Raw genomic sequence first — 19,976 nt, 5'->3', positions numbered from 1 at the left:
TTCGGGTGGATTGTCCCTGTAATAAGTGCACTGTAAGTCGCTTTGGATAAAATCGTCTGCCAAATGCATAAAATGTAAATGTAAAAATGTCTTTTCTTACAGAGTGAATCACATGAACACTGTTTAAATATCCAGGTCATATTTCACCCCAAAATCAAAAGCTCGAACCCCTTGTCCCAAAGTCGAGTGTCTTCATGCAGGAATTTACAAATCATATTCTTTAGGCTCTGATTAAATTGTTCGACAAAGCTGTCCAGTAGGGGGTGGTAAATGCTGGTCCGAATCGATTTTATCTCCAATAATTCATACAGTTTGCGTAGTTTACGTGACATAAATGTAGTGCCCTGATCAGAGAGGATTTATTTCGGAATCCCCACTCAGGTGATAATTCTGAAGAGTGCCTCTGCAACACTTTGCGCTGAAATTTATATCACATTGCATTTTCCACCAGAACCAATACTAAGTGATGCCTGCATGACATCCATTCTAATGGCCTGACAAGGTCCATACCAATTCTTTCGAAGGGGACCTCGATCAACGGAAGGGGGCACAATGGCACTCTTGGGTAGCCGGCAGATTCACAAGCTGAAATTCACATCATGCCTCACACCACCTGCGAACATCCCCGCGAATGCCTGGCCAATAGAAATGGGCCTGTGTGTAGAGGAGGATGTGGGGTTGTTGGACCGAACCAGCTGTGATATAAATCCCCACTGCCGTTCAGTGAGACCTTCACATCAGATCTGTGAACCGCCCAGTGCCATGCTGGCAGGCAAACACTCCCGATATCAGGCAGAATGTCCCAACAAAACAAAAAAATCACTTTTTGAATAGAAGAAAAAGTGATAAAAATGGATAAAGAAATGAGCTTAGTAGAAATAGATGCAAAATAGAAAGTAAATGCTACAGGGTTAACAAGAGCTGTGCAGGGTGTGAGGACCAAGACTGAAGCTGAAATAAATAGTTTTTCAGAAGGGAGGGTGTTTGGGTGTCGCTCTCCTTAAGCATTTGGGCAGCAAAGGACCCTGTGGGAAGGGGATCGGTTAGAGAAAGTATGGGTGACACTTGTCCATGGACCGATTCCAGGTCACCAAAGCTTATTTGTGTGTGCTTATGGTTGCCCATTTTTTGGTTGTGATTTACTTGTATATCTCTAATATATGTTGCTTGGAATGTTTTCGAGCAACTTTGTTTAGTTTAAAACTGTGTAAAATGACACCAAGATACTAGACTTATAAAAGAGCCAAATGCATTGAAATATGCAGGAAAATATTATTTCTTAGCAATGATAAAATTAGACCCAAATGAGAGTAGATATGCAGTGAGATTATAGAGCTATATATTTAGTATATATTCATAATGTAAATCGTTTTTACTGAAACACTTACTGAAATCTACATCATATGGTGGTGTAGTGGTCTAAGCACATAACTGATAATCTGGTAATCAGAAGGTCGCTGGTTCAAGCCCCACAGCCACCACCATTGTGTCCTTGAGCAAGGCACTTAACTCCAGATTGCTCCGGGGGGGATTGTCCCTGTAATAAGGGCTCTGTAAATTGCTTTGGATAAAAGTGTCTGCCAAATGCATAAATGTAAATGTAAAATATCTAGTGATCTTCACTAATTATCGATTCTTGAAGTCAGGACAAAAAAAATCAACGTAATTCAAACCTTTCTTCACACTATCATTTTCTGCCATCTTAGACCAAACATAAATATCAGTGTTTTTGTGTTTCTTGGGTTTTGGCACCACTGTGACAAGTTCCTGGTTAATCCCTTAATGAGGAAGTGGTGAGCCATATGAAGTTTTCATTCACAGGTGATTTATTCAGTAATATGACACTTTTCAGTGCGCGCACACACACACACACACACACACACACTTAGAATGGCGCGTGTCACTCTCTCTCCCCTCTGATGGTCTGGATTGCCCTTTATCTCTCTCCAGCTCTAACAGCAACAAAAAACAGCTATTAGAGATATTTCCCACAGGTGTCAATCCTGACCGCTCTTCCTCTCCCGGCCTCGCTCTCCACAGACGTAGCTCGGCCATGCCCACATCACCACAGTTCTTAAAAAAGCTTCATTTTCTTTATGCAAAATATAATTTCATATATTTCTTTTGATTTTGGGGTGAAATATGAAATATGACCTGGATATTTCTTCTTGCCACAGATGTAAATCTATTATTGATAATTGGTTTCAGTGCTTTGTGAACTTTAAGCAACTGGACTGGAAATGGCTTCATTTGTCCGGTTGACGTCAGTTATGTTTACTAGCCAGTATTGAGTTGCTGTTAGCTTTCCGGACAGTGTTTATAGATCATCCAGAGTGTCATATGTTCCCACACTCATCCTGTTACTAACCTGAGCCTGAGCTTAAATAACGACATCTCATGCAGAGATAATAAAACAATTATGATTTCAACATTTATTATAACTCTGTAACATCTTTACTAATTTTTTATTTTTTTTAACGCAACAAGGTTGGCACAAATCATGTTTTGAAATGTCATGGGTTATCAAACATTTTTGTCATCTATACTTGATTCTCCTCCTGAGCATTATGCTAATTTCTGATGTAATTTCTCAAAAACATGAACAACCAAATCACCTGGAAAAATAATACAAAATATTATATATATAATAATAAAAAAATCTGACTTTCTATAGCTTGGTATTATTTACAATTTCTAAACTTAGTCCCACTGTCCACATAGTGTATGTGGGCATAACAATTTTTTCTGCATGATTTTAGGCTAGTTACAAATCAAAAAGGGGTGGAACATCCACACAACAGTCACACCCAAGTCTCAGGAGGTTAAATATGTAATTTATTAGTAAGCACACAAAAACTGAGTTATACTACAAGAATCCTATAACATATTTCACAAGTGCCACACGTACTGGTCTCAGCCTGTTTACTAGGTTAAAGTACTTTCTTGTAAGCGTGTACATAGATGAATATTTGAGAAGTCTCAGGACCTGCTCATGTTTATCAGCACAGGCAATGCAGAGTCAGCTACCCTGTGCCATGTGACCCTGCTTGTTGGATCATGCTGGGTTAACCAGAGGTCCCTGACACCCCAGTATGTGATTGGGTTCCAGCGCTATATATAGCACAGATGAGTGTTAACGGTACATATCCAAATACACCAGTACTCAGATCGGGCAGAATCTGTTGCTGGCATGAAAACGGGGACTAGTGGTACTATCTTATTCAGCATACAAAACTTTTGTAATTGTAAGGGTTAGAAGGGAAGGAGGACAGGGAAGGCGGGTTGCTCCACTCAGGTAATTCTTTTTACTGAACATACCGCAGCGCTCACAGCTTCACAGTAATGACTCTGAGTAACAACTCTTCAGCTTCACAATAACAATTCTACAGTTTCACAATCACATCTTTTCAGGACCCAGACTCTCTCTGCCTTCTGCTGGTGATGTGGGTAGTTTTATCCGCTCTCCCCATGCTCACTGGAATTAGAGACAGGTGTAGTCGTCATTTAGCTCAGGTGTAAGTGCCCTTACTGCTTTCTCTCTCTCTGGACTGACACTTGACCACACCCTGCTGCCACATACCCCCATCCGGCCTGCCTACCACTCCCCCTCCATTTCTGGAGAGGAAGTTGGAGGCAGCCATCTGCACCCCCGGTCTGTGGACCACCTTGAATTTAAAGGGCTGGTGAGCCAGATACCACGCGTTGGTATCCTTCATGCGGTGAAGCAATTGGAGCGGGGCGTAATCCGAGAAGAGGGTGAAGGCCCGCCCCAGCAGGTAGTACCAGAGGGTGAGGACCGCCCACTTGATGGCCAGACACTCCTTTTCCACGTTGCTGTACTTTGTTCCCCTCAGGGAGAGTTTACGGCTGATGTACAGCACTGGACGCTTCTCCCTCTCCACCACCTGCGATAGCACAGCCCCCAGCCCTCTGTCTGAAGCGTCCGTCTGTAATAGAAAAGGGTGTATGCAAAAGCGGCCCCCCACAAAGTGATGATTTAACCTGCGCGAACGCCTGTTGGCACTGCTCTGTCCACTGCAACGGGTCTGGAGCCCCCTTTTTAGTGAGATCAGTCAGCGGGCTGGTGATGTCCGAATAATTAGGTACAAACCTCCTGTAGTAGCCAGCCAGCCCCAGGAACTGTCTCACATCCTTTTTGGCCTTAGGTCTCGGGCAGGTCGCAATTGCTACAGTCTTGTCAATTTGGGGATGCACCTGCCCATGACCCAAGTGGAACCCCAGATACCTCCACCTGCCCAATCGCGCACTTCTGTTTGGTTGCTGTGAACCCCTCCCGCCGCAGCGATCTCAGGACCGCCCTCAGACGCTGCATGTGCTGCTGCCAATCATTGTTATAAATGATGATATCATCTAAATAAGCAGTGGTGTAAGCTGTATGCGGTCTGAGGATTCGGTCCATGAGATGCTGACAAACTGGTCCATGGCCCAAACAAACTGAACGGAAGTGTCACAAATTGGTGCAATCCAAACGGCGTGGAGAAGGCTGTTTTTTCGCAGGACATTAGTGTCAAGGGGATCTGCCAATAACCCTTTCAAATCCGATATCGAATAAAATCAAGCAGTACCTAACCGATCGAGCAACTCATCAATACGGGGCATCGGGTATGCATCAAATTTAGACACCGCATTGACTTTTCTATAATCCACACAGAACCGCACAGACCCATCTCTCTTAGGAACAAGAACAACCGGGCTGGACGAATCGCAGCGGGATTCCTCTATTACCCCCATATCAAGCATCGCATCCAATTCTTCCCGAACCATTTTCTTTTTGTGCTCGGGCAAGCGATAGGGATGGCTATGTACCACCTCTCCCAAGTTTCGGCACCAGTGTAAGGGTTAGAAGGGAAGGAGGACACGGATGTTGGGTTGCTCCATTCAGGTAATGCATTTTACTGAACACACTGCAGCACTCACAGCTTCACAATAATGACTCGGAGTAACAACACTTCAGGTGGCGTGGGTGGTTTTATCCGCTCTCCCCATGCTCACTGGAATTAGAGACAGGCGTTAATCATAATTTAGCTCAGGTGTAAGTGCCCTTAGCGCGTTCTCTCTCTCCGGATGGGCACTTGACCACACCCCGCTGCCACTGTAATATACGCATTGAAACATGTTTTTTCAATTCAAAGGAAAAGGCGTTCAATTCTGTAATCTGACATATATCTGAAAAAGTTCAAATATTCAAAAGCAAGCTTGATCAAAACATTTGAAAAAAAAAGTTTGTTTAATCAAATATTTTTATTCCAAATTAACCACTTGTGACAATACACAAACAATGCATACTACAATACAGTAACAAATGGAGAATATTTGCAAGCTCAATTACATATGGAGCCCAGTCAGTTTGCTCCAAAAACACAAGCATTCATTATAAAAATAATCATATTGTTTGCAACCTGGTCTCATAGTATCAAATTACTATACCAACATTTTCTAAATCATTTTTTATGTGCCTTATTGTACATATCACTGCAGTTTCCTGGGGAAATGAACATTGCTTGACATGTAATGTCACAAAATGTCATAGTTGCTTCAGCAATTAAATTTTTCATCTCACAATTGATTTCTCGGATACCATCGGTTAGGTTTAGGGTAGGGAAGAAGGTTTCGTTCATTTAAATCTCAATAGAGCATTAACCTTAAAATCCTAATTTGTTTGACAGAACATTTAACTCGCTTATAGCGCCACACAGTGGACATTTCACCCTTGAACTGTCGCAATACATGTCAGGAACCATTTAATAGCATTTTGCAAAACTGTTGCAACAGTTTTGTAAATTTCATGAGATTGTTTCACCAAAAGAAAAATATATATTTACATATTTAGTATTTGCATTGACTGATCTTGTCCACTTAATACAACTTATAAATATTTATCTGCATCTGATTTTAAAGTGCATATATTGAAAGTAGGCAATTATTGGTGTCTGTCTGTAAACAATTAAGAGTTTCTTGTTGTTTTCTTGGCAAAGGGACTTTTTCTGCCCTCATTGTTTTAGAAAACAAACTGATAAGACAGCAATGACATATTTTTATGAAGCCCTGTCCTGTACCTCTCTTTGTTCATGCAGAGGTAGAGAGCAGATCTGAGGGGAGCTTATGTCCAGTCTTGTTTGGGTTTACATTGAAAACCTCCAAGTAGTTCAAGAGACTCAGGCTGAATGGGCTTCCACTCCTCAGGGGACAGCAGGACAAAACTACCATCTTCCTAAACTTTTTTCTGAACAAACAAAAACACAAATAGCCAAGAAGAGGGGGAAAAAAGAGAGGTTTGAGATACAGTGAATTGACAGAATGAGAATCAGTGTGTAGTAACCCCAAAATATACACTGAATACAGTAAACAGGATGTTACCGTTGTAAAATGCACAGCACAGAAGATGGTGATGATGAGGAGGCCAATGATTATGGAGGCGATAGATAAATAGAGAGCCATCTTCCCTAAATGTCTCGAACCTTCATAATCTCCCTGATCATAACTGTTTCTGGACTAGAGAGAGAGAACAAACATTAAGATTAAGTTCATACACCGATCAGCCACAACATTAGAACCACCTGCCTAATATCATGTAGGTGCCCCTCGTTCTGCCAAAACAGCTCTGGCCCGTCTGTGCGCACCCATTTCTCTAATTTATTTCTTTATTTTTTCCGCTTTTTTCTGCTTGTCTACATCTCGCATCATGACTGCATGCATTCGTTTTCTCCGCTGTGTTTTACACTGATTATTGCATAAATCTCAAACATCTGTTGATTAGTAACCACATTGACCCCTCGCCACTCAAGAACTACCACAAAAACAACAAACAATTGTTGAACCACATCTATCTCAAACACTCACCATTCAAGAACAACCACAACAACAACAACAAACAATTGCAGAAAATCATGGCATCTGCTCATGTTGTTCCTTCCAGCATTACATACCACATGTTTACTATAGTTTCTTCCATCAGCAGTGAGGGATTCACATGTAAAAATTTTAAGGAATTATTCAAGCTGACGGAGAAGATTACCGAGTTAGAGACATGCATCGCAACGCTAGTGGATGTCTCGGCGCCAATCGATTCTCTCCACTCGGTAATGCGCCACTGAGAATGATGTAGAAAGAGCCCTAATAATTGGTGACTGTATTGTAAGGAATGTGGAAATAGAGACTCCAGATACTATTGTTAAATGCATTTCGGGTGCCAAAGTGTCTGTTATCAGATCAAATTTAGAAGTGCTGGCTAATGCTAAACGTAGATTTTTATAGTATTTGATTAACTGGGGCCCAAGTCAGGAAGCAGACAAACTGGTTAACCTGAACATCTGCTAGCTGCCTTGAGACGTCACACAGGTCACATAAACTACAACACATAGAAACTGTATCACCTAGATATCACATAGAGACTGTGTCTGTTCCCCAAACTACCAAACACAAAACTCTCACTAAATCATTTAGAAAAAACATTTAGGTAAAACTTGAAAAATACTAAAAACAAAACAAAACTGAAGACAAACATTATATAAAGGTAGGGCTTGTAAACATTAGATCTCTTTCTACCAAAGAACTAATTGTAAATTAAATGATTACAGATCATAGTTTGGATATGCTCTGTTTGACTGAAACCTGGCTTAAACCAATAGTTTAAATGAACCTACTCCCCCAGGTTATTGTTTTAAAAATGAGCCTCGTCTGAAGGATCGAAAAGGAGGTGTTGCTACAATTTACATTGAAGTTGTTGGTGTTACTCAGAGGACAGGATATAAGTTTAAGTCGTTTGAACTAATAATGCTTAATATGACACTGTCAGATATAAATAAATAATCTCTTGCCCTAGCTATAGCATATAGATCAGATCTAGTAGTTAATGTAGATAGAGCATTAATTGTTGGTGATTTCAAAATTCACGTAGATAATGAAAATGACACATTGGGATTAGCATTTATCAATATTCTCAACTCTCTTGGAGTCGGACGAAATGTGACAGGACCAACTCGTCACCACAATCATATGCACGGGCATCAGTGAGCCTTGGGCATCCATGACCCTGTCGCCGGTTCACCGATTGTCCTTCCTTGGACCACTTTTGGTAGGTACTAACCACTGCATACCAGGAACACCCCACAAGACCTGCCATTTTGGAGATGCTCTGACCCAGTCGTCTAACCATCACAATTTGGCCAGATCCTGCTCAGATCCTTACAAGTTGTTCAGATCCTTACGCTTGCCCATTTTTCCTGCTTCCAAAGCATTCAATTCAAGAAAGTCCTGGAAAGTACTTTCGTAACCTCCATTCCCTGATGGATGGAACGAGACATTGTGTTGATGTAGTGACACTACACTCTTGGGAGCCCGAGACACCTCTGATCTTTGATAAAAGGCCAATGGGAATTGGAGAGTGGTATTTGCATGTCACTCCCCTGAACAAACGGGTATAAATGAGCTGGTGTGCGAACCACTCATTCAGGTATTGTGCTGAGGAGCCGAGAGAAGGTCCCAGCCATTTCATCGGGTAGTCCAACGTTGTGGCAGGAGGGACACAACGTCTCATTCCCTCCATCAGGGAACTGAGGTTACGAAAGTAACCAGGACGTTCCCTATCTGCCACTCACTCAAGGTTGTGTCAACTCCAGCAGTGTGGCCACCACTGAGGATGCCATATGCCCCAGGAGCCTAAGACTGAGTCCAACTCTAAGCAGAGAAAAGAGATGCTCTGAACCGGGAGGAGCTTGCTCTTTTCCCAGTTGACACGAAGCCTTAGTCGGCTGAGGTGCGTAAGCACCAGGTCCCTGTTCGCACACAACATATTTTGAGAGTGAGCTAGGATTAGCCAGTCCTTAACAGGGCAAGGGCTGCCTCTGCGACCTTCGTGAAGACGCAAAGGGATAGGAACAGACTGAAAAGGAGGACCTTGTACTGGTACACCTGACCCTCAAACGCAAACCGCAGGAAGGATCTTTGTCAAGACGTGGAAGTACGCGTCCTTCAGGTCTACCACCGTGAACCAATCTTGATGCCGGACGCTCACTAGAATGCGTTTTTGCATCAGCATCTTGAACGGGAATCTGTGTAAAGCGAACTGAATCGCGTAGCCGAGTCGGACGGTCCGGGTCAGCCATAGCGATGGGTTGGAGAGCGCAAGCCACGTGTAAAAGGTCCAGGTGAGGGGGACCAAGGGGACAATCTCATTGGATGTACCGGTAGGTGGAGCCTCACGGCGGGGCGGAACCTGAGGCGCCACGTTGAAGGGGCTTGAGCCCTGTGGCCCTGCTAAGTCGAATTACATCATCCCCACAGTCCGTCTAAATCGTCCAGGTGTGGGCGTGTTTGTGCCACAGCTGGGCGTGCATGGGCGGGGGGGCTAGATGAGCAGACGGGGTGCAGGATCTTGATCCATGCCGGGGCAGGATGTGTTGGATAGCCTCCGTCTGCTGCTTCACTGCCGAGAACTGCTGGCCAAAGTCCTCGACGGTATCGCCGAAGAGGCCAACATGGGAAATGGGGGTGTCAAGGAACCGCACATTGTCGGCCTCTCTCATCTCGACCAGGTTGAGCCAAAGGTGCCACTCCTGGACCACCAAGGTGTACATCGCCTGCCCAAGAGACCGCGCCATGACCTTCGTCGCCCAGAGGGCGAGTTCGGTCACCAAGCACAGTTTCGGCATCACGGGGCGGAACTACCCTCGTGCAGTTCTTTTAGCGCCTTGGCTTGCTGGACTTGCAGGAGAGCCATGGCGTGCAGGGTGGAAGTGGCTTGTCCAGCAGCACCGTAGGCTGTGGCCGTCAGTGACGATGTAAACCTACAGGCCCTGGACAGGAGCTTCTGGCACCCGCACCAGGTGGCTGTGCTCTGCGGGCATAGGTGCACCGTGAGCGCCTTATCCACTGGGGTGATCGCAGAATACCCCTTGGCTGCCCCACCATTGAGGGTAGTGAGAGAGCTGAAAAGTTCGGGACCGGGCAGTAAAAGGTGCCTCCCACAACCTTGTAAGCTCCTCGTGCACTTCCGGGAAGAAAGGAACTGGGGCGGGGCATGGCTGTGAGCAGCACCGCGAGTGCTAGCTGCGCTGGCCTCATACGCGTAGGTAGAAGGACCGAGGCGGGGAGCCGCTGGGGTGGCTTGCTTTCTTACAATGGCAAGCCGTGACCCCAATGTTGCCATGGTCATGTTCTCGCAGTGAGAACACGACCCATCCATGAACGATGTCTCCGTGTGAGCAGTGCTCAGACACAAAAGACAGCCATCGTGGCAGTCAGAAGGCGAGAGATAACAACTGCAACCAGGAATAACACACAGCTGGAAAGGTATCTTTAAAAAGATGTTTCCGTGTGTGCTGCTCTTTTAGAATATACTATTTTAGAATATAATCTTTTAGGGTTCTACCGAAGTGCCCATGGGCGATCTCTGCAGTGCACCAGTGCAGAGGGGGGAGAAATGCGCCATCAGATCCAGCAGAGATGAATGGAAGCCATGGGAAATTCATCTCATTGAACATCGACCACTCGGCTCAGAAAAGAAAATCTGAATTAGCGATTCAAATACCACTTGCCAATTCCCATTAAAGTTCAGAGGTGTCTGGGGCTCCCAAGTGTGACCCCTAGTGTCACTACATTGACACAACATCTATTGAGTGACAGATAGGGAACTGACTTTTCACTTGCTGCCTAATATATCCCACCCCTTGACAGGTGCCATTGAAGCCTGATAAGAAATGCTAATCAGTGTATAGAAATAAAAAACTTGCAAGCTTCATACTCTTTCTGTTTGTTATGTGTGTGTGTGATTATGCTAACAAAGATCCAGATAGACAAACACCTGTAGTCTTCATCACACCAAATATTATCTTCAATACTCTATAAAGAGACATATACAGTACAGACTCTGTTTCAGCCTTGCAATGTTTAAATATTTATCCAAATATTCAAAAATACAAATACATTTTGCCATCATGTGAGAACTATGAACATAATATAATGTTAAATTTCTGTGCATAAGATGATATCATAATTTGGACCTACTGTGATGTAATACTCTGAACATTCTGTAACATCATAATTTAAAAATCCTATGACGTCATAATTTGAACAAACTGTCATATAATTTAACCTACTGTAATTTCATAATTTAAGCATATATGATTCCATTATTTGAACATTCTGTGAAATAATGTGAACATACTGTAACATCATAATTTAAAAATCCTATGACGTCATAATTTGAACAAACTGTCATATAATTTAACCTACTGTAATTTCATAATTTAAGCATATATGATTCCATTATTTGAACATTCTGTGAAATAATGTGAACATACTGTAACATCATAATTTAAACATCCTATGATGTCATATCTTGAACCTCCTTTGATGTCATTATTTGAACATACTGTGATATACTATAATGTCAATTGTGACATCATAATTTTGTGATGTCGTTATTCCAGTGTTTTCATAGTTTTAACCTACCGTGACATTATAATTTATATACTAGCATATTTTAAGCCTACTACGATATCATAATTTAAACATACTGTGATGTCATAATATGAAAATACTCTGATCTCATAATGTGATATCATACTATATTGATGTGAGGTGTGGCTGAACAAGGAGTGTGTAGAGATAATGTACGAGACAATCAACATAAACCAAACCAAGATTAAAGCTGCACTATGTAACATTAAATAAAGTAAGAGTAAAGTAAGTAAGTGTACATAAACTTTCAGAGTTCAAAACAATGTCCTTACCTTACCCTGATTCAATATGATAAGCCTATAAAAAATTATTTGTATTTTGACCTGTCTGATCTGATTTGGCGCACAATCGCTGGCTTATGGCGTGCATCCTTGCATCATTACATCATGTCTGCAGACACAGGAAAGAAGAACTGGCTGTCTCTTGTTCTGGCTGGAGAAAATAACTGTTCAATTCAGTTCAGTAACATTCACACAGTTCAGGACAGCATCATTACAGTCTAGATGGATGTTTATCTCTCATCCGTTTGCTGAAGTTGTTTACCAGCTTCAATGCATGGATATGTTTGCTGGTAGGGTTGTTGAAGCTTATATTGCTTGTCATGCTTTTATGAATCAAACATTACTCGTGTGTTTACGATCGTGATGTATCTACGTTGTCCGGTGACGTTACTAGGACATGTTTAAGGGCGTGGCGCACAGTTATATTGCATATTTATGTATATTATTTTTATGTTTAATAAAGTATATTTTATCCCCATTATTATTGAATCCTTGTTTTATGTTTTTAGTTTATTGTGTGTTATTTTGTGTATTGCATAGACGTGCTATTGTAGTAACTGAGGCTGGACAATATAGTACAACAATAATAAAGTCTTCTATTGAACTCGTATCAGCCATATCATGAGTTTAACCACTTAAATTGAAAATTTTAGTACAATTGGAACATTAATAGTAGATAAAACACTTGAATAATCATATTAAGATCTACTGATGGTGGCTGACGAGAGTCCCCAGTTCTCTATCTAAAAGTGCTAATAATTTAAAATATGTAAATAAGAGTAATGTTTACCTTCATCCAAGCAAGTAATATTTTCGTTTCAAATGTTTAATCGTATAACATAATATCAACATGAAAATAGCACGTTATGACGTGATGTCCAGGCAAGCTCAAATTGGGAGATTCTCCCGCCAGAAGAGCAGCGCCAGAACACGACTGACATAAAGCGTTCTTCCGCAAACTGCTTGCAATTTTAAGTGTCAACCACAGATGTCGCTAGAGAGCACAAAGTTACATAGTGCAGCTTTAATGTGACAGCAGAAAAACTACAAGCTATTTCCTATTTTAGTGCAAACCATCAAAGTGCACACATAGTCTACTTTCATATTCGACTCACCATAGCAGAGAACACCAGGGCCAGAATGTTGATGGGGTAAGCCGGGCAGAAGCAGGTAAGGATGGTAAGAAGCAGGTAATTTTGTAGAGGAGGATGTGGGGTTGTTGGACCGAACCAGCTGTGATATAAATCCCCACTGCCGTTCAGTGAGACCTTCACATCAGACTGTGAACCGCCCAGTGCCATGCTGGCAGGCAAACACTCCTGATACCAGGCAGAATGTCCCAAAAAAAACACACTTTTGAAATAGAAGAAAAAGTGATAAAAATGGATAAAGAAATGAGCTTAGTAGAGTGTCAAATAGGTGCAAAATAGAAAGTAAATGCTACAGGGTTAACAAGAGCTGTGCAGGGTGTGAGGACCAAGACTGAAGCTGAAATAAATAGTTTTTCAGAAGGGAGGGTGTTTGGGTGTCGCTCTCCTTAAGCATTTGGGCAGCAAAGGATCCCGTGGGAAGGGGATCGGGGAGAGAAAGTATGGGTGACACTTTTCCATGGACCAATTCCAGTAATACCTGGTAAACATTTTTGGAGGGCCTAAAACTCTTTCAACATCACTGGGGAAAATATGCAACTCCTTTCATAGTTTTTAAACCATGCAAAATGCATTTGTGTAACATGCTTCTGAATTTGTTCCAAAAGCACTACTGAAACGATTAGACCATGCCTTCTTATTTAACAATGCTGATGTATAACTGTGAAATACAATGACTCCATCATATCCAGTGACCTTCACTAATTACCGATTCATGAAGTCAGGACAAAAAATCGATATAATTCAAACCTATTCTTCACACTATTCTTTTCTGCCATTTTAGACAAAACATGCATATCAGATAAAATGTGTTTTTGTGCTTCTTGTGCCTTTTTTCCACTTAGTAACAGACAAATAGAGAGTAAAACATACCAGAGTTAGGACTCAGAGGTGATCCAAAAGTAATCAGATTAGATAACATAAATATAATCCAAGAGATTACATTACTTAATGCTATTTTAGTAATACAATATTTTGTTATCAGTAAAGGATTGCAATTCAGAAGTAATCTACTGAATATCATTATTAAAATAAATTTCCTAAAAGTCAAGAGAAACCTGCGCAGTTGAGTTTTTAAGTGGGTGTGTGCATGTACGTGTGGGTTTGCATGGACAAGTGTGTGGTATTGGGGTCACAGGGTATCAGGTGTGTGTTATGGGGGAGAGATGGACATAACAGAGCAGGGAGGGGGCAAGTTAACATCTGTTTCCAAGTCTTGGTGCCTTGGTGTTATGGTCTGTAAAATAACTGATGCTTTATCTTTTGTTAGTTTGCTTTAACTGACTGACCACAAAATTGTTGAATATCTGCATCTGCAAGTTACTGAAGTAACTGAGAAAATGTCTTGCTAATCAAGCTCAGACCGCAATTCATAACTCAATGCAAGTTTGCGTTGTATTCTGCCAACATGCGGCCTGGTTAAATGTGCATTCTAGAGTTACTGTGGCGGTACCAAACCTTAGTACACAAGGGGGCGATAGAGTTACCTTCAAAAGTCTGTGACATTAAAATGGGAGTGTTTTTATTCAGGTATATTGCTGTAAACATCCATCTATCTTCAACCGCTTATCCGAAGTCGGGTTGCGGGGGGCCGCTGCTCCAGCAGGGGGCCCCAAATTTCCCTATCCCGAGCCACATTAACCAACTCTGACTGGGGGACCCCGAGGCATTCCTAGGCCAGTGTGGAGATGTAATCTCTCCACCTAGTCCTGGGTCTTCCCCGAGGCCTCCTCCCAGCTGGACGTGCCGGAAACACCTCCCTAGGGAGGCGGCCAGGGGGCACCCTTACCAGATGCCCAAACCACCTCAACTGACTCCTTTCGACGCAAAGGAGCAGCGGCTCTACTCCGAGCTCCTCACGGATGCCCGCCACCCTTCTGAGGAAACCCATTTCGGCCATTTGTACTCGCGAAATAGTTCTTTCGGTCATGACCCAGCCTTCATGACCATAGGTGACGGTAGGAACAAAAATTGACCGGTAGATCGAGAGCTTTGCCTTCCGGCTCAGCTCTCTTTTCGTCACAACAGTGCGCTAGAGCGAGTGCAATACCGCCCCCGCTGCCCCGATTCTCCGGCCAACCTCCCGCTCCATTGTCCCCTCACTCGTGAACAAGACACTGAGGTACTTGAACTCCTTCACTTGGGGCAATACCTCCTTCCCTACCTGGAGTACGCACTCCATCGGTTTCCTGCTGAGAACCATGGCCTCAGATTTAGAGGTGCTAATCCTGCTAAAGCTGTAAACATATTGACTATAACTTACTTGCTCAGCAAAATTCTCTACATGACAATAGTTGGCTTGAAAGAAAACACTCACAATAAATGTGGACAGTTCATACTTATCTAGCTATAGTGCCCTTTGTGGCAACACTGAGAATGCATAATGTAGCTACTTGCGTTGTGTTATGGACACAATTTGGAACGCAACAATGCACAAAATCGAGCATGTGTAGCAAGAAGTGCCAGCGTTCATGTACTTTCGTAGAGTAAGTTTCAGCCTTAACTCAACGCACTGCATTCTCAACGTTGCTGGGACGTTATAGCAGACATTAGTGTGAACTGTCCACTTCTATGGTGAGTTTTCCCATTTAAGTCAACAACTCTCATGGCCAAGCAACAGTTTGAAGAGAATATTGCTGAGCAAGTAAGTTGAAGTCAACAACTTACCTGGATAAAAACACATTCGGTTTAACGTCACATACCTTTAAAGGTAACTCTATCTTCCCCTTGAGTACTGAGGTCTGTTACAGCCACAGAAACACAGTGGCCATGTTCCGAATGGCATATTACCATACTACTCTTACTATTTCTGCCATACTAGTTTGCCATTACAAACTCGTCTCCTGTCTGTACCTGAGCCACATTGTGTCAAAAACATATCACTCGCATTGTAATTAATGATACTATCTATACTGTGTGCAACCGTCAAGCCACACAAGTTCACGCCAACAGTTTAGGGAACAGGCCCGGCTCCATAAGGGGGCCAGGCACACCCAATCAAATGCTTGGGTTTGCGTTATTGCTGGTTCTTGGTGAGCAAGTGGCTTAATAATTCAGATACAGTACTATCCAAAGTATTCAGGTATCAATACTATGACAAAGTGACCTAGATAGGCAGCCTTAACCCTCCTATGGTCTTCGGTCATTTTTGACCAGAATCAATTATGCTAATATAATAAAAATGGTTTCCTTTATCTGAGTGGTACAAGACTTGGTGACTTTTACTCCACTTGCCACCTGAACATAAAAAAGAAAAAAAAAATGTGGACATGATTTTTTAAGTCTAAGTGGTCGTGAAAAAAGGGACACCCTTTTTCTTTGCGAACAAAATTGACTGACCATTGAAAAAGAAAAGGAAAGGCCATAAAACAGAGCAATTTATTTATCTGTCAAATACAATCAATTAATCAGTCCTACAAAGCAGACAAAATGCACACAGAAATGAAAGGGTGAGACTATAAAACATCCAGAGAGCAACACACACACACACACACACACACACAAATTAACTGATGAGACTATAACACAGAGTATTTTATTTTCAATTTGTCAAATATAACCAATAAATCTGCCACAATGCTAAACACACATACTCAGAAACGAGGGGGTGAGACAATAACACACACAATAACAATCACACACACACACACACACACACACACACACACACACACACAATAACAATCACACACACACACACACACACACACACACACACAATAACAATCACACACACACACACACACACACACACAATAACAATCACACACACACACACACACACACACACATAACAATCACACACACACACACACACACACACACACACACACATAACAATCACACACACACACACACACACACACACAATAACAATCACACACACACACACACACACACACACACACAATAACAATCACACACACACACACACACACACACACACACACACACACACAGGAAAAATAAAGGTGTGCAGATTGTCTCCCAAGAGACACTAAAACCAGTATGGTGTGCCAAAAACCCATCAGCAAGGTACATGCTATCATAACTACACACTGCCATGATGCATGAAATGCATCAGTAAGAACAGTAAAGAACGAATCATTGTTATTTATTTGTTTACTGTTATTTTTTATGCATTTATTGTTGTTAATTATTGCTGTTCACCTCACTGACTTGAAAATATCTGCAAAATAAATTTTTACTATAGAAAGTTTGAAACTGCAAAACGTTTAGTGCCATTCTTCAGTTTCATACTCAAATAAGATTTTCACAATTTTGCAGTCCATATCTGTTAACTTCAAAAACTGAAACTTCATATCAGTTTTAAAATGCTACACTTTGACAAATAATAGTTTAAAATGTCTAAGTGTATATCCAAATCCATAATTTGTGCTCAAATTTAAAATTAGGTTACAACAACCAATCAGACTACACTGTAGATGACTGCATACAACACTGCTGCCATCTACTGGCTATTATTGTCACAACATGATTTTCAAGTTATGTTACTTATATTTTGATCACCAGATGTCATCAATCTGCCTCCAATATATGTCACGTTCTCATATTTTCTTCATGTTTCAATTTATAGAAGTGTAGGTTTTTACTCTACTAAAGTTTCAATCATTTTCTTATTTGCATATGCAAATCAATGGTAAATGTACACGTAGATCAAAATAGCATAAAATGCCAAATGAAGTGCATCATTTTACTATTATTACTTCAAGGAAGAAGAAATTATATCTTTATCATCATCATAAAAAATAAAAAAAAGTTACAGCTATTCTCTTTCTGGTCAAAAATGACCGGGAGGTCTAAAGAAATAGAGCTAATGTATGACCAAGAGAGGGTTAAAAGCCATACATTGTTCCACTGTAAAATTAGGCACTATGGTTCATACTTTGCTGTCTTTTTTGAGTGTGATGTTACCACTAAAATATACATTACAGAGCGAGTCATTTATAACAGCAAACAATACTTCATTTGACTGAAACATGACAATTTGTATCCACACTGTAAAACATGATAACAGAGCCCATCAAATGGAATGTTTTAAAATAATTTATTAGGATTTTTTTATTTGAAAATTTCCAGAATTGAAAAATAAAAACAAAATACAGTAAGGGACAGTGGACCAGCATATATGGGCATCAGTTCACAGTGTTGACACACTGCTCCATAGCAATAGGGCATAGCGCCGCCCACTGACGCTTTCCAGTTCTGTCACTGATCCCCAAAGCCCCGTCCCTTTTACAAATCATCCAAACAAACAGTTATCGTAACATGTACTGTAGAAATCTGAGAAACTTTCAATGGGTTAAAACGGGTCTTGAAAAATATAGCTTTTCTTCTGAAAAATAATTCTCAATGCCACATACTCGCCATCATATTCGTACCACCATTGACGACGTACATTATTACTTGAGTTTAAAACATGACTTATTGCTTTTTGTTGGTTAAATAGTTACAGTGTGTGCCATGCAGTAGTTTTGTGAGTCGTCTCTGTCAGTCAGAGGGTTACCACGGTAACCTACAGTTGTGACCACAGCTCCAAAAAGAGGCTACCACATGTCAAATGGAAGACTTTACATTAAAATGTAAATAAACAAAAACAGACCGAAATAGCAATTGCAATTTTTATGTATAAGTATTAGCCTAAATTCATTTTCTCGGAAGGCCTCCATTAGAGCTGTGGAGTCGATTGTACCTCTCCATTTCTGACAGAGACGGGACAGTTTCAAAGGTGGCAGTTGAATGCATGTAAACTAGCTATGTGCACATCCATACATCAGTCTATGCACAGGAAGCAGTCTCGCAATAGTACACATATTGACGTGTGTACACAACAACTTACACTCTCACCGTAGCGCATACACACACACACACACACACACACGCACGCACGCACACACACACACACTGTATATCCACATTCAACCAAAATAACAAACAGGATAAAGATTGAGATGTAACAGCATTCAGACTCCTTTGCTTGGTAAATTTGTCCTTCATTTCTTTAAAAACAGCATTGTACCATCAACAGCGATAAAATAAAAAAAAAAACAAGAGAGAGAGGGATAGAGAGAATTTTACAAAAAAAGGTACATTGCGCAGAAATGTGTGTGTATATATATATATATATATATATAATATATATTTCAAAAAACAGCATGAAGAGAGGCCAAAAAGCCTCAGATTTCAGACCCAAAATATGGCCTGCTTCCTAATCCCCAAAATTTTGACAAATCGTTTGTTCTTTCTGGAAAACGCAACCTTATTTTTCACAAACGTGGTTCAATGCCTCATAAGCAACAGCAAACATCAAAAACATATTTTCCGACTCTTTTACATTTCAGCCTAAGCTGGTTTACTGGTCTTAGCTGGTCTCCGAGGCTGGTCTGGATTGATGGTTTTAAATGGGTTTGGGCCACTTGTCAGCTAGGCTTTGTAGACCTGCTGGCCGACAAGCTAAACCAGCTGAAAACTACCTTGGCCCAACTGGGAAGCCATCGAAAACCAGTTAAGACCAGCAAACCATCTTAAGCTGGTTTTCTTTTTTTTTCTCAGCAGGGAAACATGAGGATTCATATACGACCTCGAAAACTGAAGTACTTTTTACAACCAAAAGGTCTGGGTAATTCAGAGCCCAAAGAAAATTTCATTTCGAAAGTTTAAAAAGCATACGTTAAGTGTGTACGTTAGAGAAACTGAAGTATAAATGGAGGACAATAGAACGACCGTGTCTGAATTGTGGAACTCATTATAAGCAAATGAGCTGGTTACAATATTTACAAGATACATTCTACATATTGCATTTTGTGTCAGATCAAGTTCTGGCCAATTGTTTAGGCACAGAGTAACGAACAATTTCCTGGGTTTATCTTATAAAAAAGAAAAGAAAACAGGGCTCTGTTCCAAAACCTTGTCAGCTGTCTACTGCCTACATAGGCAGCAGCCTTCTAAGAAAGCATCTGAAATGGAAATGAAACACTCGGCTTAAAGGAATATTCCAGGTTCAGTACAAGTTAAGCTCTATCGACAGCATTTGCGGCATAATTAC

The 19,976-nt window shown here is 41.4% G+C and overlaps 1 protein-coding gene across 1 annotated transcript; it reads right to left on the bottom strand.

Annotated features, from left to right (window-relative positions):
* Window positions 1-5,270: 5,270 nt before the first annotated feature.
* On the bottom strand, window positions 5,271-13,255 carry LOC127623088 (transmembrane protein 233-like). The gene is made up of 3 exons (XM_052097311.1): window positions 12,878-13,255; window positions 6,379-6,513; window positions 5,271-6,244 (listed from the first exon to the last, which is right to left on the bottom strand). The coding sequence occupies exons 1-3, from the start codon at window positions 13,061-13,063 to the stop codon at window positions 6,233-6,235; spliced, it is 333 nt and encodes a 110-aa protein (XP_051953271.1). The 5' UTR covers window positions 13,064-13,255; the 3' UTR covers window positions 5,271-6,232.
* Between the last annotated feature and the right edge of the window lie 6,721 nt (window positions 13,256-19,976).

Source organism: Xyrauchen texanus, chromosome 3, assembly GCF_025860055.1.
Source record: "Xyrauchen texanus isolate HMW12.3.18 chromosome 3, RBS_HiC_50CHRs, whole genome shotgun sequence".
Classification (NCBI taxonomy): domain Eukaryota; kingdom Metazoa; phylum Chordata; class Actinopteri; order Cypriniformes; family Catostomidae; genus Xyrauchen; species Xyrauchen texanus.
The sequence above is the reverse complement of the archived record's forward strand: the minus strand, read 5'-3'. Positions and strand labels throughout refer to the sequence as shown.